General features: G+C 43.1%; 1 protein-coding gene across 1 annotated transcript; it reads left to right on the top strand.

Moving 5' to 3' along the window:
• Window positions 1–27,396, top strand: pkd1b (polycystic kidney disease 1b). Its single transcript, XM_053413985.1, has 42 exons — window positions 1–76; window positions 969–1,149; window positions 1,248–1,450; window positions 1,593–1,711; window positions 2,164–2,311; window positions 2,435–2,700; window positions 2,799–3,572; window positions 4,166–4,297; window positions 4,378–4,553; window positions 4,695–4,831; window positions 5,607–9,262; window positions 9,397–9,549; window positions 9,782–9,922; window positions 10,225–10,507; window positions 10,733–10,835; window positions 10,970–11,098; window positions 11,195–11,345; window positions 11,466–11,603; window positions 12,307–12,451; window positions 12,587–13,306; window positions 14,106–14,259; window positions 14,339–14,594; window positions 15,582–15,777; window positions 15,923–16,090; window positions 16,518–16,658; window positions 16,872–17,082; window positions 17,323–17,446; window positions 18,044–18,187; window positions 18,293–18,704; window positions 18,872–18,989; window positions 19,065–19,276; window positions 19,749–19,951; window positions 20,040–20,237; window positions 20,329–20,483; window positions 23,295–23,495; window positions 24,067–24,241; window positions 24,784–24,966; window positions 25,171–25,275; window positions 25,378–25,512; window positions 25,591–25,793; window positions 26,283–26,394; window positions 26,494–27,396. Exons 1-42 carry the CDS (start codon window positions 1–3, stop codon window positions 27,394–27,396), a joined length of 12,540 nt encoding a protein of 4,179 aa, XP_053269960.1.
• Window positions 27,397–27,780: the final 384 nt, after the last annotated feature.

Consider the following 27,780-nt stretch of genomic DNA (forward strand, 5'->3'; position numbering starts at 1 on the left):
ATGACAGGCGCGCTCGTGGCAGAAAAGCAGATGCTACCCTGGATTCTTTGTTTGGTTTTGATCACAGTAGCTGGAGGTGAGAAAATGTATTTTATATTGAGTCAAGGCTTCAATTAAAAAGTTATCGATATTTCTTTGTCTTGTTCAGAGAATTCCAAGTCAGCAATATATCTTTGGACTCATGAACATTTACTTTTGTACTTTATTTCATATATATATATATATATATAAGGTTTTTATTTACCTAATTTAGTGTTGCATTTCAGGTAGAAGTGGCCCATTTTTTTAACATTGATATGTTTAAAAATGTGTAGTGTTACACATGCTCCACTCCATTGTATTTTGTCTGCTCTACGTGATGAAAATACATTCACTTTTCCTTTTCAACTCAACTGTTTTACCAGTTTATAAGTATTTTCAATTTGAGATTTAACGTTTACTTCAATATTCTTCCATATACATTTATAATACATTTTTACAGTTTAATGATGTGAAATAACATTTATGGAGTATTGCTGTTCTTTCAATTAAATTTGTTGCAGCGTAACATAAATATTTTTGGTATTGCTCGAGGCAAAAATATGCAGCCTGGTGTGTTTTGTGTACATCTGGCATACGTTGTTAAAAATTTGCACTAATGTGTTCAAATTTCCCATTTAAAGCAACAGTTTACAGTAGTTTAAGTACTATAATTAGTGTGTATCCAAGATTAGATGCAGAAAGACAGTCAGGCTGGCAAACAGCTGTTCTCAAAGCTTGTTCAGCACCTGTATCGTCTGATAATGAGTCAGTTGAGGGCCACTTGTTAAGCTCTCACAAACTGACAGTGAATATTCTTGCAGGAGTGGAATATTTTAAATTTCCAAACCTCACAATACAGCTGTTTGGTTTCTCTACATGTGTTTTTTGGTTGATTTTATTATAGATATTTTGCACGTTGTCAGCTCAATGTGATTTTTCCTCTCCAGAAGAGGCTCCCTGCCCAGAAGGAGGTGGGATCCACCAGTCCAGCATGCGGTGCTACTGGATGTCTGAGGCGACGTCTTCGTGGTCTGAGGCTCAGCGTTCATGCAGAGAGACTCCAGGAGGTGATCTGGCATCTGCTGACAGTCCCGAGCTGCAGACGTTCATCCACTCCTCCTTTCCTGTGTGAGTTCTATATGAACAATGTGTGTCTACATTTACATCATGTTCTAGCCCTCTCTGTTTCAAGAGCAGATGTATTGTGTTGTGTGTTTTTGTTGAAGGAAAACCACTGTGTGGGTCTGGCTGAAGGGACTCAGGGGAGAAGGGTCGGAGCAGGCTGGGGTTGTGGAGCCGGTGAGTCCTGCACGGTGGGCTGGAGGCAGTGAGGGGGGGTGCACTCAGATGGCCTTTGGTGCACTGGGACAGTGGAGAAGAGCTCAGTGTGCCGAGCGATACCTCTACCTCTGTGAAAAAGGTCTAACTGGTAAGACTTTATTATTTATGTAGTATGTGGAGAATCTGCCCCCATAGACGACGGCATTGACAGATTTGTTTGATGCTCATGTGTGAAGAATAACAACAGACATGTGTGTGTCTGTGATTTTGGTTTTCCCCTCTTCATGCAGAGGCTTTACCACCTATGGACAGTTACCTGACGGGATTGGTTCACATGAGCGGCATCTACACACAAACCCAGATACAACCTCTTCTCAGCATCCCAGACATTGGACAACACACGGTGGAGGTTCGTAAAATGTGACCGGGATGGACAGAAGAAGAGAAGACACAAAACATCACAACCTCACAGACATGATACACTTCTATTCAGAGGTTTCAGCTCAGGACTAAAATCACTGGTCCAAAATACAGATTCCAGACAATTGGTTTTATTGCAATTAGTGGCATGTTGGAAATGACTGGAGTAATTTGACTAATAATGAATAAAGTGTAATAGATATTGCATGTAAGCTTACATAACAATGTTTAGTTCATGAAAAATAGTAAGCAATTTGGCAAAAGGTGATGGATAAATTGTAAAATAGCTAGCAACTGTAAAGTAATGCATAAAGGTGGTTCGTAAACAGTTCATAAAGATGTCATGTAACAGCTAAATTAATCTGTTTTGTTAAAAATATGAAAGTAATTGATAAGTTAAAATAGCTATATATGCTTAAGTCTTTTTAAATATTCCCACAGATGCAGCTGTTCCCAGGCTTGTGGTTCAATCATGCAGGTCAGTTGGTAAAACTTCAGCTGGTGGTTCAGCCAAACCCCCTGTCCTCACTGGCCCGTGTTCAAATCCTCCGACCCTACTGCGACCCCAACCACCACCTGGTACCTCCAGGTACAGCCCACGAATTACATTACGTCTGGAAGCTACACTGTTGTGTATTTCCTACAGTACTGCAGGTATTACTAAACAGGCCTGTTGAGTACTTTAGGCAATAATCTCCTCTTTGCTCCTCAGGTTGCAGCTCTCTCCTTAATCCGTTTAGCTGCTGCTCACCAGTCCCACTGTGTAACACTACAGGGGGCTGCACTGTGGGTCAGTACTGGTGCCACCTGCTGGAGGCCTGCGTGCCCAACACCAGTCCCTGCAGCCCCTACGATTCAGCAGCAAGCGGCCGTGGATTTGCTTTACCTCCAAGATACCCTCCAATACCACCTTTCTACCACCTGGTGGCAGACCTGTCCCTGAGAATAAACCCCACCTCTGAACTACAAACTATGAGCGTGAGTTGACCTTTTGTTGCACTTTGCTACAGTCATTATGAATCGGGTCTAAATAGATATACAAAAGTATCAGTATCATGTCATCTTCTCTGCTACAGGTGCTTCTTCCAGATCCAGCCATTATGGTGTACCCTGATGATATAATAGCAATACAACACACTCGGGACTCTGGAACCTTCCTACATTGCCGCAGCAGGGAAGCCTCTCGAAACTCCTCCTGGCGCCAGAGTTACCTGTCCCTCAGAGGGGCTGAATGGGGTGGTTGGTGGCAGGGAGGCCTGACTTCACTGTCCCAAGGAGGCCAGTGGGTGGACGGGGTGGTGTGTGATCTGAGCATACTGTACATAGACACCTTCCACAGAGGTACTGAGCTCGACGGTATCATTGGTTCCACCCACACAGAGACAATCACACCTCCTGATGTCAGTCCCTTAACTACAGCTCCTCCTCCACATCCGAGATCTAGGTTTAGGCTTGATGTTATCCACCCCTTGCCGGACCAAAAGAACCAAATTCATGTCCAAATCAACACCCCGACACTCATTGTAGTAAAGGTCCTGGCCCCACAGAGAGCAAGGAGCTCATGGTCAGCCCCAGTGCTCCAAACTGGGGTCCCCTTGCTCTCATCGTGTCCTGAAGAGGTGGCTCCGTCTCCGCCTGGCTGTGAGAGACAGTCCCCTGATGAATGGTTCTCCTCCGTGACTTTCGTACTTCCCTCAGTGGGGGTTCAGGTGTTGAATATCAGTGTGGTGGATGAGGTTGGTGCTCAGCGTGAGCATAGTGTGAGTGTAAAGGTCTGTGGCCACGAGGCAGTGACAGGGCTCCGTGTTGAGCCTCACGGACGTCTTAGGATGCTAACAGACACATCACAGGTGAGAATTTACAACACATCAAATTTGCATTCACGCCAAGCGTAGTAGCCATGCTAGCAATGTGGGTCAAGAGATGGCAAAGTCAGTAAGACGAGCGCCACCAAAATATGTCAGTCACTATTGTTTGGATTGACTTTTGAGTTTTGAAGACTACTGATCATGATCCCCAGAGGATTAATCCTGTTGCAACTGATTGTGCGCCAGCAGGTCAGAGTTATCGCTAATAATGGGGGAAATATCATTTTTTTGAATTTTCTTAATATAGAATATATGAACGATTCCCAGGTTTCCAATACTTTGATGGTTGGTTATTGCCAGTAATCGTAGAATAATTATGTTTTGATAACTACTTATATATATTTTCAATTTTTGACACAGATATTCAATATTTCAAGTTCAAATTAGTTTGGTCAAAATTCTATTTTGCAAGCATCTTAATATACGGATGCTTGATTTTAGCTTAGACTAAGAACTTGCTCATGTAGAGTTGTATCGTTGAGGAATGTTGACTTGGAAAACATGAACTTTACCAACATGCAGCCCAGTTTCTTTACATTTCTCTCAATGGTATCTTCTTTGTTTTCATATTGCAGTCGTTTACAGCCAAAGTGGCGAGTGGGTCCTCAGTCAAATTCACATGGGTTATTGACAACTTGGTGCAGTTTGCCTTTGAAGGGGAATCTTACAGTGTAGCGTTCAAGAGACCTGCTGAGTATAATCTCAAGGTAAGGCGTTTGTTCAGTTTCTTCCTTTTGATGTGTTACTAAACTGATTTCTTTAAACTAATCTTAGAAATGTACGTTAGGTTACAGCATCGAACCCTGTGAGCTACCAGAGCCTGGAGATCATCTTGGTTGCTGATGAACCGACTCCCCTGGCTGAGCCAGAGTTCCTGTTTATCAGGGAGGTCGTGGCTGTGAATGCGACCTCCCTCTACACCCTCAGGGTCAAAGTGGACATCTCCCTGCCAGTCACCTTCAGGTATGACAATGTGTTTTTCATCAATAATCTTTAAAACTCCGCAGAGAACATTTTATTTATCTGTTGACTTTACGACAGAGAATTCCACCTGCAACAAGAACAAAAATTTTGTTGTTTTTTGTCTTGTCAAAAATCCTGCAGGTGGGATTTTGGAGACGGCAGAGGAAAGGTGAGCCACACCCAGGCTGCTCCATATCAGACCATGGATGGGCTTATTGAGAGTGGAGAGAAGCAAATGTTTGTCCAGGACTCGGTGAACTATACATATTCTTATCCAGGTAAACACACATAAACACATGCTGCATAAATTCATTATTATTTTGTTTAATTGTTGAAATCTATCTATGAGGCATTATAGCATCTTTCTGTATATTGTTTTGGATTTAAAACTCCTGTTTCAAGCAGAAGTAGGTGGATAAACCCACAGTTCACTACTTGCAAAACACAAAATTGTCGAATGAATAGAAAGCCGCTAGCTGGTGAGCATAGTGCAACATTTAGCCAAACTACAATAAATGTTCCCTGAATGACATCAGAAGGAAAACTGAAAATTGGAATATTTGTCAAATGGACCCTATCTGAGAGATGATATGTCTTAAAAACAGATATTTCGTGCAGGAGAAGAAGGAAAGCAAAATGTGATTGATATTTGTCAGGAAGGCACTAACACAATTATAAATTAATACAAATGTTGCTCTCTATCTATATCTTTGTGTACTTGCTAACAATTGTGTCATATCAACTTCATAAATGTATCATATGTAAATGTTGTGTTTACAGTTTATTTTATTCTGCCCCCAGGTCGACAAAATGCAATACAGATTTAATACAACTTTAAAGATGTGGATTATTGAGAAAACATAAAATTAACATTTATTTGGACTCATTTATGTTCCTCATTTGTCCTTCAAGTTTAATTCAGATTTTAAGATCACTCAATGTAGGATTTGAAACATCTGATGCGATCAATAATGACATCGGCTGAGTCCGTACTGAGTATTTCCTCTTAAGTACATCAAAGTGAATTCAATTTTTCTGTTTTGTTCAATACAGGTGACTTAACACTTCATGTCCAAGTCTCCAATCAATTCGATGATATTGGCGCATCAATGAAGATTATCGTCCGCCCTGAGTTAGGTCACGTCCACATTTCCTCTTCGCCTGCAGTGCCCACTGTCAATCACACACTTCTTCTGGAAGCAGCCGCAGAGCCCTCCACCTTTGGGGTCTTCTATAAATGGGACTTTGGCGATGGCACTAAAGATGTCCAAGGCATCCACCATAAAGTGCGTCACACTTTTGGATCTGCCGGACTTTTTAACGTCACAGTGTGTGCCAACAACACTTTGGCTGCCCTGACCACTCGGCTCCTCTTGGAAGTTATGGAGGAGATTTCTGGATTAACCATTAGTTACAGTGAACCTAGTGAAGTAAACTCTGCCACAGATTTCAGAGCTAAAGTCGCCACTGGTACGAGTCTCATCTGGGATTTTGACTTCGGTGATGGGTCCCTACAGGGCAACCTTACAGATGGTTCCATCTCACACATCTATAAGTCTCCAGGGGATTATTCAGTGGTTGTAACCGTCTCTAATTCTGTCAGCAAAGTTCAGCAGTCCATCAGGGTCGAGGTCTATAGTCTGTCTGTTAGTGGAGTTCTCCCTATAGAATGTATCATAAATGGAACAGACGCTCAGCTCACTGCTCTGGTCACTGGGAAAATAGCCTTTCTGATTTTCCATTGGCAATTCGGCGATGGATCCCCTGTGACTGTAGTGACAGGTCAGTCCAAAGCCATGCATTCATTCCCAAGGCCCGGCATTTTTCATGTTAGCCTGAGAGTGTTTAGTTTGGTTTCATCTGTATCATTTAATACAAGTGTTTGTGTTGAGGCACCAATCACCAACTTGACAGTGAAGTCATCACAGGATGTTGTAGCAGTAGGAGAAGAGGTGTGCTTCAGGGTGTTAGTTTCCCCCAATCAGGTGACAGGTCACCAATTCAAGTGGTCTAGCAACTCCTCTATACCCATTGCCAAGATGGACAACTCTCAGAAGTGTTTTGTCTTTAAAGATGAAGGCGTAGAAGAGGTGTCAGTAATGGCAAGTAATAACGTCAGTAGACAAACAGCCAAAGTTAGCATCACCATTCAGAAACCTGTGAGTAAACTTTCTGTGGGACATGATAGTCAAACTGATGTACTGTCAGTCAATTCATTAGTGTCTTTTTGGGTTGCTGATTGCAGTGGAAGCAATGTGTCAGTGCTATGGGACTATGGAGATGGTTCTCTGATGGAGCCGAACCGCAACGTGTCACATGTCTTTACCTCGACAGGCCAGTTCACAGTAACTGCCACAGCGTCTAACCTGGTGAGCAGAGAGTCTGCATCCATCAAAGTGAATGTTTTACTCCCTGTTGCAGACCTATCACTTCACAGCAACCAGCCCTATGCTGTAGTAGGAGAGGACACTCTGATCATTGCAGTTGGTAGTGCAATCAGTAGCCCCAGTTACTACTGGTCTGTTGATGGTTTAACTTCAACCAAACAGGGGACCGATCAATTTAGATTTGCTTTCCCCAAACCAGGAGTGTATCAAGTGAGGGTTGTAGCCCAGAACTTGGTGAGCAGAAGGGAGGCAGCTATTATCATGGAGGTCTTTGAAAGAATAGAGGGTCTTCACATTGAATGTCCCAGTCTGACCAATATGAAATATGCACCTACGCAAGAGGAAGTGCTATTTATCGCTTCAGTCACCAAAGGCTCCAATGTCACATATCACTGGCGTGCTGCACAGAGTGGAATAAAACAAGAAATCACTGGTGATGGCAGACTTTTCCATCTGTTGGCTGAAACGCGTGGTGGGTTATCAGTTCATGTAAGAGCCTCGAACACGTTGGGTGAGGCCACAACCGCTGTTTCTCTAATAGCAGTAGAGCGTGTGACAAGTGCACATATTACAACTCATTCCAACATTGTGGCATTAGGGGAATTAGTTAATATATCTGTGTCTGTTGTTACCGGGTCAGACCTAGAGTACCTTTGGTATACGAACTTTGATCCATCACCCCTACGGACACGTGAACCCTTTCTCCTCCACAATTGTACAAGTTTGGGTGATTGTCTTGTCACGGTGGTTGTTCAGAATGCACTCAGCCAATGTAATGATACCAAACAGCTCATAGTCCAGGAGGATGTCCGAGAGGTGGACTTTGAAATTGAAGGAAAGACACGTCCATTTAATATCAATGCAGGTGCTGCTGTTTCCCTACGTGGGCTTGTTCATAAGGGGAGTGACCTGAACTGGGACTGGGAAGTTAGACGTTCTAAAACCAACTTTTTTAATGCTACTAATCAAACCTTCATCTACACTTTTACACATCCCGATATATACCAGGTGTCTTTGAATGTCTCCAATGGGATAAATTGGCAGATGGTTTCAACCAGGATCACTGTCCAGGACGGAATCAAAGATCTGCTGTTGAATATAAGCAAATCTTCCGTTTGCAGTGAAGAAGAAGTTACTTTTACTACGACAATTTCCAAAGGAAGCAATGTGAGCTTTTTTATAACCCTTAAAAACAAAGACAAGATTCACAGCCAGGCCATTCTCGAAGGGCAACACTTCTCACTAAGCCTTCTAGCTGGGAGATATCTTGTGACAGTGGAAGCTTGGAACCTGGTCAGTAGCACAGAGGTGTCTTCCAGCATTCTGGTCACTGAGCGCATTCAAGGTTTGCGACTTAACAGTAGTTCTGCTGCACTCGAAGCTCTGAAGGGAATCCATTTCAAGGCAGAGGTGCAAAGTGGGTTTCCTGTTAATTACACCTGGATGTTTCACTTGGTGGGGTCGAAGCCTACATGGCTGATTGGCCAAGAGGTAATCTTTACTCCACCAGAGAGCGGTTCACTGTCTGTCAGTTTGGTAGCCAACAATGGTGTATGCTCCCAGATGCTAAATGAGACTGCTTCGGTGGAGTGGCCGGTTAAGGAGATAAAGCTTGTTTGTCTTTCAGAGAGACAATTTGTGGGACACGCTGTCATGTTTTCCGCGACAGTGAGTGGAGGGAGCAACGTCAGATTCCTCTGGGACTTTGGAGATTCCACTAAAGCTTTGGTGACAGACCTGAGAACAGTCAATCATACTTATTCTATTGCTGGAAAATACAGTGTTGTGGTCAAAGTTGTCAACAGTGTTAGTCACATGTCCACACAGCTTCACATGGAGGTGGAGGAGCTCCAGTGTTCCAGCCCTCAAGCTTCTCTAGTCCAGAGCCAATCTACTATCTACAGATCTAGACCAGGTTTCTTTGAAGCCAGCGTGGACATTAACTGCTCTGCTTACAAGACCATGTACCAATGGGAGATATACAGAGGGTCCAATGTTACCACTTTACCTGGGTACAAAGTCTTTCTTCGAAGTCAAGTAGATGCAGCTTCTCCTTTGCTGTTACTCCCGAAGCACACTCTTGATGTGGGACAGTATTGCCTTGTGTTCACCGTTACGCTCCAGGAAACTCCTGTATATGTCCAACGGACCGCTATCATCACAGTGGTCCATTCCCCGCTGGTAGCTGTCATTATGGGAGGCTCGCACAAACTGTGGCCAAGCCTCAGTGACCTCACCCTGGACGGATCTGAATCTTATGACCCTGATACGGAGCCGGGAGTGGAGGACACGCTAGAATATCACTGGACCATCATGAGAGCGGTAAAGGACTTTTGATGTTATAGCAAACTCACGATGTTGTAGGTTGTGTATCAGTAAAAAGTAAGGTGTGATGTATTAATCCTCTGATACACACTGTTTACACTTGTAACACATGCGTTTTCATGTACTTACAGAACTCTACAAAGCCTCATTTTGTGAAAACGCCCCTTGAGAGAAACAGCAGTAGAGTGACTTTATTCACCGATCAGCTGCACCCAGGCACAGTCTACATATTTACACTCACTGTACACAAAGCAGGAAGAGAGCCGGCATCCGTCAACCAGACTGTGAGTGTTCCACATGATATTGCCCCATTTTACTCATATTTACAGCTTTTTCTGCAGCTGCATTTGAATTGTTTAAAGATTTGGGCAATTTTGGAAGAACTTGCCACAGAAGCAAAGAGCTTTTTGACCAAGAACCAGAACTTTCTTCACAGGGGTTTTCCTCTGAGTCTGTTTGAAGTGATGACATTTTAAGGATTTATTCATGCTGATGATGTCAATCACTTCTCTTTAGGTAACTGTGTGTGAAGCCCCTGTGCTTTGTGTGACTGTGGAATGTGTGTCCTGTTCTGGCCACTCCTCCTCTCAACACATCAGTTACAACACTGCCATCATCCTTGCTGGACGATGCGAACAATGTGATGACCAGACTCAGGTAATGTTTCTTAAACAATTACACACTAGGTCACTTGATTTTAATTAGTTTCATAATTTCCTTCCCTAAAAAAATCTGGTAAAAGGTTTTCTCATGAGGAAAATACAAATCAGGTGTTTTTTTCAAAACCCCCCCAAATCCAGGAACACGTTACTGTGGGATAATTATGGCTCCCTGTACGACTGTGCCACCATGTTTTTTTTTTATCTGCTCAGATTATTCAATTGTTATAGGACATTTAAATCAACATTCAATTGTTGCAGGGTTTAATTATTGTGTCCTAATCATGTGTCTATCCACAGTACAAATGGAGCGCTGAAGTCCAGACTGGCATGACACTTGACCTTGATAAAGTCGCTCCCTCCACAGGGACACATTCTCCTAACTTGGTGGTGCGTTCAGGCGTCCTCCAGCCAGGACTGAGTTACACCTTCACTCTCAATGTCTCTCAGCCTAGTGGAGGCCAGTGGGGCAGCGCCAGTCAGACTATACAACCTAACAATCCTCCACACGGAGGCCTCTGTGATCTGAGTCCACAGTCTGGCATACGTCTGCTGGAGACTGTGGTCACCTACAACTGCTCAGGTACCGCGTTGTGTTACACAGTTCAATTTGTGTCAGTACTTTTTTTTTAACTCCTTCTTTATTGTGCCCTTTCGCCTTGTTCTTGATGCATTTAAAATATTGACATGTTAGTGAAGAAAATGCTTTGTGTTGCCTCTTCAAATATCTTAAAGTATTATCTTATCTTATCTTGTCTTAATTCCAGTGTACCAATGGTCAAAGTTGTTCTCTGTCATTTTTTGGTAGGCTGGCGAGATGATGACAGTGAGGCCACTCAGTTGATCTACACCTTCCAGGTTGCCCCATGTCAGCCCATCAGCACAGAGTGCCCCACACTCACTCTGTACAGGTGACTACTGGCCTCCATTTTAAACTGTTACTACAGAAACAAAGTTTAATCCTAGCCTAAACGTTTAAAATATTCCAAAATATAAATGTTCTCCTTAAAAAATAAGTTTCCAGCGCATTTTAATTCTTTCCCAGGGGAACTCGCCCCACATTTGGCAGCCTGGTTCCAATTGGACGTTCAGGGCAAGAACAAGAACTGTCACTCATCACAGTCACTGTATTGGTGGAGGACCATCTCGGCTCAAACGTCATGGCTCTGAACAGGTAAAAAGGAAGATCCTCGGTGGGAAATACATCACGCCCCATGTCGTAGTCAAGATTTAGTTCACTCTCTCTCTTCTGGATTCCTAAACTCTCTAGGACACTGACCACTCAAAACTCAGCAATGGATGAAATCACCAGTGAGTGGCTCAGAAACAAGAGCCGGACGGAGCTGTGGGCTCTGGTCCAACAAGGCAACCCTCAGGAGCTCATTCCTTACTCCATTGCCCTCAGCAGCCAGCTCAATCAGGTAGTGTGTCACCGTCATATTTTACTAGCTTCTCTCCACCACAAGATAACATCATAACTAAAGATTATAAAAAATCATAGACATGAGATTTCCAATAATGAGTTTCACCCCTGTCAACAGATGAAGTCTGAACGGACCACCCAGGAGCTCATGGACAGGAGGGAGATCCGGGTAAATGTGTCTCAAGCCCTGGCCTCTCTCCCCGTGTCCTCTATTCCGGATGTTGATCAGATCAGCTCAGCGTTGGCCCAGGCAACCGTAAGTGAGCACTACCTCCTTTTGAAAAAATTGGGAATATGACTTTGTTTTGTAGTGGAGTTATATATTGGTGAAATAAAGCAAATAAGCAAATTTTACGAGATATACATTTTTTACTTTTAGAGTTGTAAACTGAATTTATGCTTCTGCTTTACCTACGATGGCTACATAGGTAGGCTAAGAAGTCACGCAAACTGTAAAACAACGGGGTGAGATACAACTGTGACTGTGTTGAACAATCTGTGAAATCTGACTTGTTCTATAAGTATGTTTATCTTTCTTCTTAGTTAGCAGGATTACACAAAAACGACTGAACAGATTACCACGAAGTTTAAGGAGGGATGTGGTATCCTAGGATCTTGATTTCTTTTAAAACAGGCACGTTTAAGGGACTGATACTTCCAAGTGTGAGCAATTTGGTGCCGTTCCAAATGAAAATCTGGATCTAGTGAATTTAAATGTGGTTTCATAAGGAGACTGTTGAGCCTTAGTGAAGGTATGATGTCTGATGAGTACCATTCTAGTTTAACACGCAATCATTTGCTCATAAATGTGAACATTAAGAGACAGTCCCTTAATCGTAGCGACCAGCCGACCTGGTAGCCTTTTCACAACAGAACATATATATTTATGATATATATTTGCCCAATTTTCAAATAATTCAAAACGTTATTCATGTTGAGTTATTTACTCTTTGTTCCAGGTCGTCCCTGACGAGTTGGTATGTGAAGGCTGCCAGGAGAAAGTTCTGGAAGCTGTGGGGAGGATGATCCTTGTGATGGAGGAACAGATGAGTCCTGGTGTTTTATCAGCTCTTGAAACAGGAAGAAACATCCTTCATGTCTTAGGTGCTCATCTTGCATTACACGCTGACTACATTTCCCTCTGGATCGATAAAGAATCCATCTATCTATAAGAAGTGACACTACAGAACCATAGATGTTCAGATCTGGTGAATCTTGCTCTGTTCTCTGTGTTTCCAGGTAGCACCTTGGCTGCAGTGTCTGAATCAGCCAGTGCCTCCAGTTCTCAACCAGTCTACTCGAGCTCTCTGCAGTCAGCCTCCACTCTCGCCCTGTCAGCCCTGGCCCACGCAGGAGCCCTCATGCGCACTCTGATGCGTTCACGTGTTCCCGGCGAGGATCCTCTTCTGCTCTCCACCCCTTACATCAATACAGTTGGTTTTCAAGGAGACCCCACGGACCTCCTTTGTACTCACCAGACAAACAAGTCCAACCAACACCAGGTCGTCTCCTCTCGGTCGTCATCGTCTGATGGGTCAAAGATATGTCCGTTTCATATCCCCAGGTCCCTCACTGCTCACCTGAGGAGTCAGAGGTCAGAGGTGGTGCAGGTGCTGTTTGGTACGGACGGAGCGCTGGAGTCCAACCCTCTGCTGAGTGCTGCTGACCCTCCGATTTCCACCTCTCTGGTTGCCATGGAGCTCACCACTCCTCAGGGTCAGCCCATACCCATCAGGGATCTGGCTCCTGAACAAGCCATACAGGTCACCCTGCCCCACAAGAACCCTGTGGGACAGGGAGACAAGGGGGCAGATGGGAGAGCAGGTGAAAACAGGAATGAGACATGTCTCACTGTAACACTTCCCACTGAAGGACAGCTGAACTTCACAGTAAAAGCTGTGGACGGACTGGATGAACATGCAGGTTTATACATCTCCTTCAACTTCAGTCTGCTTCCAGGTACAGTACATTATTTTCCTTCTTACTAGACCAGATCGCAAGTGTCTGACCATCAAAATTTATAAAAATGTACTCTTCTTTATTTTCATATTATTATGTAAAGTATATATTTATATATGACATAACCATATATATATTATAACCATTTTTATATACGACATAACCAATCTTTATAATCTGTTTAAAGCCTTTTTTTATGATCATAAATTATGTATGATCCTTCCCAAGTTTTTTATACCTGCACCAATTTTATATTTTCATCAGTGTTTGGGTAGATGTGGTATGGGGGAAGATTAGGGGGCGGATCCAGGAACTTTTCTTCATCTTCTTTAACATTGTGAGAAAGGAAGTTTTCAACATGTTCACAGTTTTCCCAGGGGATCATTCATTTATCTTGATAAAAGTAATCAGGCATGTTTAGTGACCTGATTTCTTTGAGTTTGTAAAATTTGGCGCACCTTGATTGAATCTGAGGGGTGGAGGTATATGTTTTACTGAGTGCCACTTTACTTTAATAAGGTGTTGGTCACAAAATAATAAAGTACTAGTGGGCCCAATAGAGTATTTTACTCAGCAACATGTTTAAGTATAAATAGTAAAAATAATTAGTATTTTGATGAATGGAAAGCAGTGACTGGGATGTTTCTGGGACACATGAAATGTTTGAGAGGGAAATATCTTTAAGGTCGATCTTGCAGCGCCTCCATAATTATTAATTAACCTCACCATATATATGTGAGTTTCAGCATGAATTATGAATTTCTAAAGGCTGTTTTCAAACTGCATTATGCATTTCTAGGATCTACTTCTGTGAGCTCGGGACATGTCAAGATAGAAGTGAGCTCCACGGTGCCAGGGACTAATGCATCTCTGGGATCCCTTGAGAAAGAGTGGGCTCTCACTCTCTCTGCTCCGACCAGCTCCTCAGAGGAAACCATCTTTCTGTCTCCACTGTGGGTCACCGGTTTTCTCCTTAGCTCAGTTACCGTTTTAATGAATAAAGGATCGTGACAGCATTTCCTCCTGCAACAGGTTACACGGGACAGACGAGCCTCTCTCCGTCAACCTGACCTCATCTGTGCCCGAGGGGGGGCCGGTCCACGTGTCAGTGTGTGTGTTCAGCTCCCTGTGCCAGTACTACAGCGTGGAGGAGAGGCGATGGAGCAGTGAGGGTCTCCAGCCACTGGAGGGCAGCACACTCCAGGCAGCTCACTGTCGCACCCAGCATCTCACCATATTTGGGGCCAGTTTGTTTGTCCATCCTGGGGCCGTTGTTCTGCTGCCACCGGTATGTGAAGGCGATGAGGCTGTAGTAGAGTCATTTTTCTTTCGTATTAATGCAGAAAAAATTTGATCTGTGACAAATAAAAGTTCATGATGCTTCAAGATAATCTTCACAAATGTACAGTTTAATGATTTTTGAAGGCTAAATACAGTAAAAGGTGTCAAACAGACAAAATCATTTTAGAAAGTTATTTATTTGTTTTTGTGTTGACTTTTAATGTCTCATCCATTTTAAGACAATTAAAAACAAAAATATTCTTACATTGAACCTATTCTGAATAAGACATTATTTCCATAATGGTGTTTACATGTATTGCTAAAAGAATATCCCCTTTATATTACTGTGTACCTAATACAGAGCAAAGCCAGATTTTGATGCAACTCTTTACATCCACTACGTTTTATGTCCAACAATTTCTGCCACCTTTAAAACCCCAACCTGAAATAGTTGTGTTGCAAAAGCTACAACTCCTTTTAATTTCCATCTTGTTTATACCCAGGACATGTGTCAGCAAGCAGTTGGTAACTGTCGTTTATTGATATCACTAAATACTAGAAATATTCCATTAGGACGTATACATGTATATAATATGACTAAGATCAGAATACCTCATGTCTTGATGGGATAATGCTTATTTTGTGTTTGAGTTAATCAGCAAATGATGATTACATGGCTGTGTCTTATTCAGACCTCATTTGGGATAATATCTGAATATTAATGTCTATCTAAATGTAGACATTGTCTTCATCCTTTATAAACCACAGCTCTTATTCCTAAACCCTTTAAAAAACCCATAAACTTAGTCCAAATCCCAAAGATTATTTCGAGGTTTCTGGACTCATTCCTGCATTTCTCTGTTTAGAGCATTTTCTTTTTATGTTTTGACAAATAACTATGTCTAATCCATTCCCCACATACAGACTATAGGAAGGTGTATATTCATCAACAGGCTCTTTCTCTTTTCCCTCTTTGTGTGTCTTATCTCTCCAGTCAGGTGGTCCTGTTCGTAACTCAGTTGTGGGGATTGTGTGTGCCGTCCTGGTTCTGACTCACCTGCTAGTGGGCCTCATCGCCCATAAACTTGACCACTTGGACAGCTTAAGACTGAGCCAGGTCCCTCTTTGTGGCCGTCCGGGACTCTACCACTACAGAGTTCTGGTCAAAACCGGCTGGAGGCGTGGAGCAGGTCAGCCAAAGACAAGCCACAGAGACATAGAAATAAAAACTGTAAGACTTTAGTGAAACTAGTGAGGGCATTTTCCCGTTTATTAAATGAAACCTCTGACTATATATAATGTCGATTACTTTAACGCTGTGGTATAACCCATCAGGCACCACAGCACATGTTGGCATCAGTCTGTACGGTGTGAACAAGAGCGGCTCTCGCCATCTGCAGAGGGATGGAGCTTTTCAACGCGGAAGCCTGGACCAGTTTCACCTGGAGACAGACGACAACCTGGGAGAGGTTTGGAAAATTCGCATATGGCACGACAACACAGGTACATGGTAACTGCAAGAATATACATCTTTTAAAGTAATATGCTATTGCACTGATTCTTTTTTACATCGTCCAAATATAATCTCCTGGTATCAAGAAAAAAAAAGATTAAAAGAAGATTTAGTGCCCTCTAGCGTAGGAATTGCAACTAATTAATGTAGTTTGTCCATCTGGGCTCCTGTAGAAATGTGGCAGTGCAACATTACAGACATTGTGGAAGGGGAACTGCTCAATTTATTAATTTACACCAATGAAAACAATGTAATAATTATTCAATTTCCCCCAATAGACCCCTCCCTTAAATACTACAAAATCAACCTATATGAAATTCCCATATTACTTCTCTTTGGAAAACACGTTTAACAAAAAATACAGATTTTCATCATAAGTACAACTGAATGTTTTGTTTTTCATATGTGTAAACGTAGGTCTGGAGCCCTCCTGGTATGTTCAGCATGTGGTGGTGTGGGACCCTCAGACAGACCACATGTTCTTCTTCCTGCTGGAGGACTGGCTCTCTGTGGAGAATCAGAAGAATGACACTGTGCAGAAGGAAGTTCTGGCCTCATGTAAGAAAGGATCTTACAAACTGCAAAAAGTATCTGACGTAGTGATGCTGGGTGCTCCTTCAAGATGATTTTAGTGTGACAAGGCCATTTTTTCCCAATTGATATGAGCCTTTTGTTCTTTCAGTTCAGATGACTTTTCGTTTGAAACAAGCTATTTATAAAAATGTATCTAAAGAAAGAGAATTTTTAATTTCTTCATTTCCTTCCATGCAGGTCCAGAGGAGCTCAGTGGGTTTCGACGGGTCCTCACCTCCCAGCTGATGTTCGGGGTGAAAGAGCGCCACCTGTGGCTGTCACTGTGGGACCGTCCTGCTCACAGCCGTTTCACCAGGGGTCAAAGGGTTACCTGCGGCGCCCTCATGCTGCACCTCTACTTGGCACTGGGGGCTCTGTGGTTTGGGGCTGTGGGCTCCAAGGGGATCAGGTGAGATGACTTAGTCAAAAATGGAAATCCTTTTAGAAGAAGGTATTAATAATGCGATATCTGTCAGATATTATAGTAGCTGGTGTAAATTCCTTTACAGTTAAACATCAAGTTTCAGTGTGTTCTTCAAATTGCCGGTCTTTGTATGATTCAGTCAACGCAAACCAAATAATTTAAGATTTCTCTGAAGATTCTGCTAAGTTGACAGGAGGAAAATGATTTGTGTGTCTTTTCCACAAGTGGACCAGTGTCAGCCCAGCTGCTGGTGAACATGGAGACGGTTGCCATGGGGATGACTGTTGCAGCACTGGTGTTTCCTTTTCAGTGTTTCCTCTGTTTCCTGTTTAGGAAAGCTCACAGTCAGGTAACTGGAAAACTTTCATAAATTATATTTTTTTATATTTTGCTGGAGAGAGTTTGATATATTTTGACACTGTCATTTATATATATATATGTTCTATGTTCTAACACGTGCCATCAGTGTGGTGCTGATTAGAGGTCATTGCAGCAGTGTGTTGGACGTGTGTCTATATGCTTTGTTCGTCAAACAGTTTTATCTCAGTGTGGAAACAATATAAGTGAGTGTTTCCTATTTATCTTAAATTACACAGCGATAAATGTTCGGCAAGCAGATGTGTGTTGTTTTGTGTCATGTTGCCTCGTGTCATGTCTGCCTGTCTGTGAGTGTGTGTGTGAGAGTGTGCATGTGTGTTTGTTCCAGATATTACCCATGTTATGATAATCTACATTTGTTTACACAGTCCCTTTATGGGGATGTGTCTCCATAATGTAAATTATAAAAATTGAAGGAAAGACATGTTATCGTTAGAGTTAGGCAAGTACGAACTATGGTTCAGGTTAGTGTAAGTCTGCAGGAAATCAATCTGAGTAAATTGAATGTCAATCTGCCCTCAATTTAATAGAGACACAACTCACACCTGTGTGTGTGTGTTTTACCCAGGTAACTGTGGACATGTCAGTCCCTCCTTCTCCCATTTGTCACTCTGTGGAAATGGACGTTTACTTCGGCCAATCAAAGCTCTCCAGCTCGTCACTCTTGTCTCTGCCAGACTCCTCCAGCCTGACCCAAGGAAGTCCTTCATCGGTGAGAGCAACGCACACAAATGTGGACACACACACATTATTGTTGCTCTTCTCCTGTTTCGTTTCTCAGGATCACTTCACAAGTGTTTCTTGTAATTGTCTGTAGTTACTGGAGAGCAAGGTGTTAGACTCCAGTATCCTGGACTTCTGGGCGGCCTCTGGCTTGGCGCCCCAGACAGACAGAGATGTGGTGGCATGGCCGTCCTGTGACAGCCTCCTCAATCTCCCGGTAGACCTATGCCCCACTAAGATGACCCCAGCCCACGAACTCTGCACGTCTTCACCCACTCTGGGCCCCACGCGCCAATTGAGGAGGAAAAAGGCCCTGATGCAGCTGTGCCTGGCCTCACCCTCCTCCGCAGACACACCAATCACTCTTGTCCCTTCATATCCCCTTTCAAAAGAACCTTCAGATTCGTATCCCTCCCCAACTGCAGCAGACCAGGAGTTGCTCACCATGAACGCAAACCCAGTCCAAACTCACAACCACAATCTGACACAATTTCTAACTCTGTCCGGTGAGAAACATCAGAAATTCATATGTTCAATGACGGAAACAAGGATTCATTTATCTTGTAACAAGCAGTTAGCTTCTATATGATCTAATCAATGTTTGTAATTTATCATTTCTTAAAAGTAAAAATGAAAATGTTTCCTAATTGTATATGTATGTCCCTGGTACCAGAGGAGGATCTGCTGATGTCTATAGCAGCAGCAGCAGCCGAGGACAGAAGACACAAAACCAACAGCAACTCAGACAGCGGCCGGGATTCACCCAGAACCACATCCTCATTTACAGCCACGTAAGCATCACTTCTCTTCATGCCTATACACTCTCATGCAGAACTTTATGGATTGTTGTTTATCCCCCTTTTTAGACAGAGCACCTCCTGCAGCAGCTGGTCGGATCAGAGTGATGATAAGTACCTGTGTGGTGCAGAGATCCTCATGCCGGACTCCCAGTCGTCCTCCCAGTATGAGGCAGGGCTCTACAAGTGTCCCTCTGTGCTGTCTGCTGACTCAGTGGCCAGCACCTTCCTGCCGAGCCCTTCTCCTGACTCCACTCGCTCCTCCTCCACCACACGCATAGGTACCATCATCACTTCTGACCCCACTACTCTGTCGGATAAACTCAAACACCACTTAGTTAACCCCGTATGTCATCAAACTGTGAACAACTAAATCGATTTTATACTACATGGTATTTAGTGCTATTAATTGTATCAAAGCAGATATTTGGGTCAAGTTCATACGACATCTACTGATTAATCAAACTATTTCAACTGTGTATATATTACTTATAGCTCACTATTTGAACTTTTTATCCAATAGGCCATCTTGTAGCTAGTTAAACAGCGTATCCACATTCATTAATTGCAGCTATCTATATTAACCAGTTATTCATTTATTTAATCTAACTTTGAGCTTTTAATCGTTACATATAGTTATCAATTGTCAATTTCTTTTAGCAGATAATTTGTGTTTCTTTTTCTTAAAGTTTGTATCTTTCATTATATCTGGTTTGTGCTCAACATCTCTGTTGCTCGATTCCTCCACCCCAGGTGTCTCTCGAGGTCAGCCCCTCTGGCTGCTCCCCCCCTGGACACTGCGTGTGATTTACCCCCTGGTGGCTGCTCTGCTGGGAGCCTGCCTGGCTGTGGTCGGACTCTACGGCACATTCTTCTCCAGAAATGTAGTTCTCATGTGGCTGACATCGGCCTTCTCTGCTTTCCTCACCTCTGCTCTGCTGCTGGAGCCTCTCAAGGTGAGTTCAGACGTGTCATCCAATTAACTTGCGTGGGCGGATCTTTGGTGGACAGTTGCTTTGATTTGCCTCCGTCTTGCCCGCTCAGGTGTGTCTGCAGGCACTGATCTACACCGTGCTGTGGAGGCCTGTGGATCCAGAGGTGGAGGACCATCTGGCCCAGGAGACCACTGTGGTGAGGGCTTTTGGAGAGCATAGTGCAAAGGTGCGACCACCATGTGGCTACGGGCTACTGCAGGCTAAAGATGAGGCGCGCAAAGTCCGAGCTCTGAGATCGCTCATGAGGGTGAGAATACAGTCAAAATTCCAAGTGGACCATTTTCTCCAGAGGGATTGAAACATTTTTTTGATCATTTTAATCTCTGTCTTTTATCTAGCATTGTGTGTGTCAGCTGTTGTTTCTATTGCTGATGCTGATGGTGAACTACCAGGACAGTGTAGAAGAGAGGCAGGGCAGGCTGCTGCAATCTGCTCTCAGGGGCCATCTTCGCACAGCACCTCTGGGAGCCCCGAACCTCACTTCACTCAGAGAGTAAGCACAACACTCACTCACTCACTCATGCTGATAAAACACTATACACCAAATATGACAACAATAAAAAAACACTGTGAATGCTGCTGGACGTCAGTTTCTTCCACGAGACAAATACAACCTCGGCCCGGGGTTCATCCTGACTTCCATTTTGCAACATCAGTACAAATGGTTGTAATGCTGATTCTGTTACTACATTAAGAAAAGGACACAAACTAATCAGGTCTTCTCTCTTCATCTTTTTCATGTATAATTCTGCACATAATCAAATCCCAAAAAGGAAACTTCAGATAAACTTCTGTTTGTGTTTCTTACTTTTTACTTTCATTATTAAGCACTTTTTGGTGTGTGATCTAAAAAGGAATGAAATACACCGCATAAAAAAGCTGCCTTTCTTGTGCTCTATTAATACAGTGCTGTACATAACTGCATCAACAGTTTTTGTTGTGCCTTGAAAAACAGGCCAAGTACAAAACATCTTGTGATAATTAAATTTCTCTATTATTTTGGATGCAGACAAAATGAAACAATCCAAAACTGTATGGATGTAAGGATACTGTTTGCAATATAATATATATTATGTTCCGTCTCCAGACAGATTCCATGAAATAAGAACCAGCAATCTATTATTCCACTTCTCCCAACCCAAAGCCCTTTCATTTCAAAAGATGTGATTCTCTAAGAACTTAGTTTTAAAGCTCAGTCATTTCGTCAAACAACTGGACACTGTAGTTTTTCGCAAATCTTTCTCAACAGGATTAATTAAATGAACTCACAGCTGTGGGTTGAAGTTATTTGATGCACCAGTGAGTTGGATCATGGGTTAAATCAATAGTTCAGTTGGGTTTCAGTTGAGTGGGACTCTGCAGTCAGAGCTTAGGTCAACCCGTTGATAGACATTGATTTTCTTCCGGGTGAGAGGCTCATTAGATTCTATGGACTTTCTCTGCCTGGCTTTCTCGTTGAAAGTCCCTAGAAGGTCCACACAGCAGGGGATCCCCCGCAGGATTCCCCGCAAGCAAGTGGGGTGGGGGGGTTGATGACGCAACAGAAAAAACAAATATAAATCAAATATCTCCCGTGGAGAAAGCGGTGCCACACACGTAGAAGACCCCGGCGATGATGTCAAGAGCTTGTGGTGATAAGAGCCGACGCTGGTTTCTGTGTGTTGTGAATAAAATCATGGGATTTCAGCAGCAGAGTTAATACGTTGCTTCCTTCATTTACACAACATATTAACAATCTACAGTATAAAATATACAGTGCCTTGCATAAGTATTCACCCCCCTTGGACTTTTTCCCATTATGTACTGTTACTAACTGGAATGTCTCTACCAGCTTTGCACATCTAGAGATGGAAAGGTTTGTCCATTCTTCTTGGCAAAAAAGATGAAGCTCAGTCAGATTGGATGGAGACCGTCTGTGAACCGCAATCTTCAAGTCTTGCCATATATTCTCTATTGGATTGAGGTCTGGGCTTTGACTGGGTCATTTTAAGACATTAACATTCTTTAATCCAAACCATTCCTTTGTAGCTCTGGCTGTATGTTTAGGGTCATTGTCCTGCTGGAAGATGAACCTCCGCCCCAGTCTCAAGTCTTTTGCAGACTGCATCAGATTTTCTTCAAGGATTTCCCTGTATTTGGCTCCATCCATCTTTCCCTCTATTCTGACCAGTTTCCCTGTACCTGCTGAAGAGAAGCATCCCAACAGCATGATGCTACCACCACCATGTTTCACTGTTGGGATGGTGTGCTCAGGGTGATGGGCAGTGTTGGGTTTTCGCCACACATAGCGTTTTGCATTGAGGCCAAAAAGTTCAATTTTGGTCTCATCTGACCAGAGCACCTTCTTCCACATGTTTGCTGTGTCTCCCACATGGCTTCTGGCAAACTCCAAACAGGATTTTTTATGGATCCCTTTCAACAATGGCTTTCTTCTTGCCACTCTTCCATAAAGGCCAGATTTGTGGAGTAGACGACTAATAGTTGTCCTGTGGACAGATTCTCCCACCTCAGCTGTGGATCTCTGCAACTCCTCCAGAGTAACCATGGGCCTCCTGGTTGCTTCTCTGATTAATTTTCTCCTTGTCCGACTCTTCAGTTTGGGTGGACGGCCTCCTCTTGGTAGGTTTGCGGTTGTGCCATATTCTTTCCATTTTCTTATGATGGATTGTATGGTGCTCAGAGAGATGTTCAAAGCTCTGGATATTTTTTTATAACCTAACCCTGCTTCATATTTCTCCACAACTTTATCCCTGACCTGTTTGGTGAGCTCCTTGGTCTTCATGATGCTGTTTGTTCAGTAATGATCTCCAACAAACTCTGAGTCCGTCACAGAACAGGTGTATTTATACTGAGATTAAATTGCAGACAGGTGGACCCTATTTACTAATTATGTGACTTGCAAATGTGACTTGTGAATGCAATTGGTCGCACCAGATCTTTGTTAGGGGTTTCACAGTAAAGGGGGTGAATACATATGCACTCAACACTTTTCAGATTTTTATTTGTAAATAATTGTGAAATCCATGTAATATTTCCCCCCACTTCCAAATGATGCACTATTTTGTGTTGGTCCATTACATAAACTCACGATGAAATAAATTTTAATCTGTGGTTATACCATGACAAAATGTAGAAAAGTCCAAAGGGGGTGAATACTTATGCAAGGCACTGTACGTATAACAATAAAAAATGAACTAGATGAATTCAAATTGTTGAGAACATTCTAAGGGAGAGGTCACTGTTATGGCACTACTGGCTAATCAAAGTATTTGAACAATCAGAAAGTCCTTCTCTCTTCATCCAGCTGGTCAGATGCAGAGCGGTGGATAAATCACACCTTGGTGCCACAGCTGCACCAAAACCCGTCACTGGTTCTTATGGGGCTGCCACAGCTGCAGTACAAAGGCACGCTCGGCCACGCGGCAGACGTCCTCCTGGGAAACAGCAGTGAGAGGACGCGTCAGCTCCTTGCTGACCTGCACATGAAGGACTGGGGCAAGAAGATGTGAGTGGATTCGTTACAGATTCAACAGCTTCAAGATGTTTGTTCATGTAAATCTTTTATTTTACAGTTGTTCAGCTGTAGTGCTGAATCATCTTTCTGACAGTAATGAGGCGTGTCAGCCCATTGAAGCATCTTATCATCTGAGAACAAATACAGAATAACAAGATGACAACATTTATTTGCATAATGTGATTTCATATCCTTGTTTAAAATAATTTACAATTTAAAACACTCAGAATCAGAATTATTTTTAATGCCATGTATATTTGCACATACAGGAAATTGCCTTGGTGTGGTTGGTGCCCTGTACATAAAACAGCAATATAAAAACAACAATATAGAACAACAATATATATAGTAAGAGAGTTATGGGCACATGCGGTTCTAAGGTGTCACTTTTACCTGTGGTACAACTTTTATGATGAGCCTAACCCCAAATGGGTTTTATATTGAATTCTATGAATTATCATACCACGGTAAGTTGTATATAATCTCATTTAAAATTAATTTTAAGAAAATTAACAATGATTTGCTTTTAAACATTTTTTTTTTTTTATTTGTTATCTTTCAGGTTTGAAACTCTTTCTATTGATTTCACACTCTACAACAGAGACTCTGGTTTGTTTGTGTGTGTTTCCATTCAACTCCAATGGGCTCACACACAAGGAGTCACTTCCTTCCTCTCCATTCATCCACTCCTCATCCCTTCGCCCTCCTCTGGATTGGACTTCCGGGTTGCACTCACGGTAACATTCACAGTATCCCTTCAAACCACAGACTGTATAAAAAGAAAGATGGCGTCTCTGCACCTACTCCCACTATCCAGAAAATAAGCCCAAATATCACAGATAAGAAGCCATCTTGCTCAATTGTAGCTTGTCACGAGTCAGTCTCAGCTGTCAGTCATGATGTTTCACCCAGTTTTATAGCATCAAGTAACTAAACTTAAATGGAACAATGAACCTGGATGAACACCGGTATGATAAGGACTATGTTAAATGTCAAAAAACACCTTAAAAAGATTTTATTTGAAGTCAACATTGATTTTTTAATTAGGTTCATGTCCAATTCACCTACCTGGAGGAGGCAGAGTTTGTAACCTTTGCCGCAGCCAGCAACTAGGTGGTGATCAAGATGCTTTGGGGAGCAGTCATGTCTTCCATCTTTATAAACAGTCTGTATTTCAAATTAAAAAAAAAGAACAAGAAATGAGGAGCAATACATATTCTTAAGCAAACGCTTCAAAGAAATAGTGTCATAGCTCTGATGCTTTGACTTTGGTTGACAGGTTCTCCTTCTCATCTCGGCTCTCCTCATCTTGTTGTCGGAGCTGTGGTCCATGGTCACTGAGCATGCTCAGTATCTGCACCACTGCAGACACTGGTTCCAGCTATTCCTGGCCTTGTTGTCATTGGCGACGGCTATCCTGCAGTTCTGCTTCCTGTCTCGAGCCTCTTCATGTCTTTCCGAGGTAAAAAACTTAAAGTGAAAACCTTTTGGATCCACTGACATCACCTTCTACATCATTGTAAACTGTAAACCTTCTTATACACTACTCTTTGTAGACTCAGTGGTAGAAATGAAATATTGATATAAAAAAATGCTCTTAAAGTACAAGTTGACTATTCTGTGAGTGGCCTTGACAACCTTACAATAACCTGTACGTTCCATTTAGCTTCAGAACCGACCGGACAACTTCATCAACTTCCACAGAGCCGCCCTTCTGGCACAGAGGTCGTCTCAGTGTGCGGCCGTTCTGCTCACTCTGCTTGTTCTAAAGGTAAATGAGAGCTCTGCTTCATTATTAAACAGCAGCACTGCTCCACACACAGCTTAATCGTTGTTTTAAATGTCTACCCGATGCCACTGCTGTGTGCCCCAGCTGCTGGGAACCTTGAGGTTTGTGCGGAGGTGGCTGGTGATAGGCCGAGTGCTGCAGAGAGCCTGGGGGGAGCTGTGGGCTGTGACTGTCCTACTGCTGCTGCTGCTCATGCTCTGCACTCATCTCGGAAACATGGTACGAAAAGAAAAGCTCAACTGGGTTGAATATTTATGAAGAGGAGATGTTGTTAGTTTAGCTTTGTCTTTGTTTCAGCTCTTCTCCCATTCGGTGGAAGGCTTCCAGTCTGTGCAAGAGGCCGGTGTTTCTGTCCTGTCCAGCCTACGTGGCAGAATAGCCCGACAAAGGGTATGCAAGGTTCACACAGTCCTGGGACCCCTCCATGGACTACTACTGATGGGGGGAGGATTCTGGCTATTGGCTAGACTCTGTGGAGCTGTTCTCATCCGTGCATACAGGTACATTATCGGGTCTTTATTACAAAATCTTGCCCAAGTGCTTCTTAGGATTTCAGATTTCTCCAGCATTGAAGACCAATTACAGAGAGGCTGGGGGGAATTACATTAGCTTTACTTGTTTTTATTCATAAAAGTAAATGTTTGACACGATTGTGGCGAAATAAAGTCAAGACATTTCTGAACTGACTAGTGAGTCATTAGAGGAAAATGAATCTCTAAACATTTTACAGCAAGTCATCCAATGATCACTGAGATATATCAATCAAATCATGGGACCTCTGGGAAGCATGACTACTTGTGCAAAGGAGCTGCAGCTGGACTGTATGAGAAAAGTTTTTTGTGAACATTACAACATGTAACCTAAATTAAAATGATGAACCTGAATATTTGCATAATATGTCTCATTTAAGCTTTGAGGGTTGAGCAGTGCATTAAGTGGGCTTCATTGCTTACTGATACATTTCATTTCACTGTTGCTGTGTGCTAAAGGGCAGAGCAGGCTGAGCTGTACCATCCAACCATTGAACCTCAGGATTACGAGATGGTGGAGTTTTTCATCAAGAGACTCAAGCTGTGGATGGGACTCAGCAAAGCTAAAAAGGTAAATAGAGCATTGGATTTGGTGCATTTCGTGGAACAACTGAGTATTTGAGCATCTTCTGTTGCTGATTCCACGCTTTTCTTTTCCTTTCCTTTCTAGTTCAGGCACAGTGTGAAGTTTGAAGGCATGGACATCCCTCCCTCCAGATCCTCCCAGGAATCCCGTCTGTCCACCTTTTCGTCCACTCTCCCCTCCTACCGCTCCCCTTCCCTGTCTTCCTCATTCTCATCACCCCGTCCCCTGTCCTCAGCTCTGTCTGTAAGATCAGAGGACTCATCAGTGTCCGAGCCCGGGCTTGACGTCTTGCCCTACCTGGACCGCCTGCTCCCCAGTGTCGGCGCTCTGCTGTCTCATTTCGATCGGGTCAATCAGGTAACCGAGGATGTTCACAACCTGGAAATGAAGCTAGAGGAGGCCCAAACCAGGAGGAGGGAGAGGTGGATCCGTATCGACAAAGAAAGTGCGGAAAGATTTGAAGAATCAACAACAAACCCAAAGGAACCAGAAGCAGTAAAGCACCCAGGAGAAGTTAGACACAGGAAGACAAGTCTTCTTTACCCGAGGCCACGTGTCTCCCTCCCATCCTCCTTTTCTCTCAATCTGTCCACTCTTCATTCCTCCGCTGCATCCGTCTGCATCTTTCCCCGCACAAGAGGCTCCTGTTTTGACTTTGATTCAGTCTTGCCTCAGGCATCTAGCGTCAACCATTCTTCTGTCACATCCAAATCTGCATCTGGAATCTGTGGCTTGTGTCCTGCAGGTTCTCCTAGTTTAGGTGAGTTCCCCAGGAGAAGAGCGTGGCATTCTGGGAGTTCTCATTCAGCCGATGCAGCTCAAAGGGCCTTCCTGCTCTCAGGAGGAGCTCCTCTATGTGGATATGGAGGAGAACATTTAACGTACATGAACGACAGACCCAGGAGCGAGGAGGGGGTAAAAAGGCGGATCAGTAATGGAGTCCCTGTGAAAAGGAAGGCTTGGATATCTGAAGGACCAGAGACTTAACAAGACTGACACTGTGTTTACTCAGAAAATGTCTTTAGTTTATCTGTGTTGGTGGAGGTGATGTGCTCTACTGAGTTTCAATTTAGTGTTTTCTTCTTCTGTTTGTTAGTTATTATGCAAGTTTACGCAGAAACTACTTCCATGAAATGTCGTTGAGGGATTGAACACAACCAAAAGAAGAACCCATTAATCCTGATTAAGAGACAGATCCAGCGATATGTTTTTTGTTTAACATGGTTTTAGCCTTGGAGGAGGAATGGGGACCCTCCTGGCAGGTCTTACAACTTTAAGAGATGCAGCATTGAATCACTGTACCAAAAATATTGCATATTTATTTATACTTTAAAGAGACACTGTGGATACTTAACTCTACAGACAAATAAA

The sequence above is a fragment of the Pleuronectes platessa genome, chromosome 21 (genome assembly GCF_947347685.1).
Source record: "Pleuronectes platessa chromosome 21, fPlePla1.1, whole genome shotgun sequence".
In the NCBI taxonomy this organism is placed as follows: domain Eukaryota; kingdom Metazoa; phylum Chordata; class Actinopteri; order Pleuronectiformes; family Pleuronectidae; genus Pleuronectes; species Pleuronectes platessa.

Bases quoted from the DNA above. Each gene is read 5' to 3' on its own strand.
- pkd1b (XM_053413985.1), top strand. From the start codon at position 1: ATGACAGGCGCGCTCGTGGCAGAAAAGCAGATGCTACCCTGGATTCTT. The intron at 9,550-9,781 runs GTGAGTGTTCCA...ACTTCTCTTTAG, and splicing joins CGGCATCCGTCAACCAGACT to GTAACTGTGTGTGAAGCCCC. The intron at 11,346-11,465 runs GTAGTGTGTCAC...CCCTGTCAACAG, and splicing joins TCAGCAGCCAGCTCAATCAG to ATGAAGTCTGAACGGACCAC.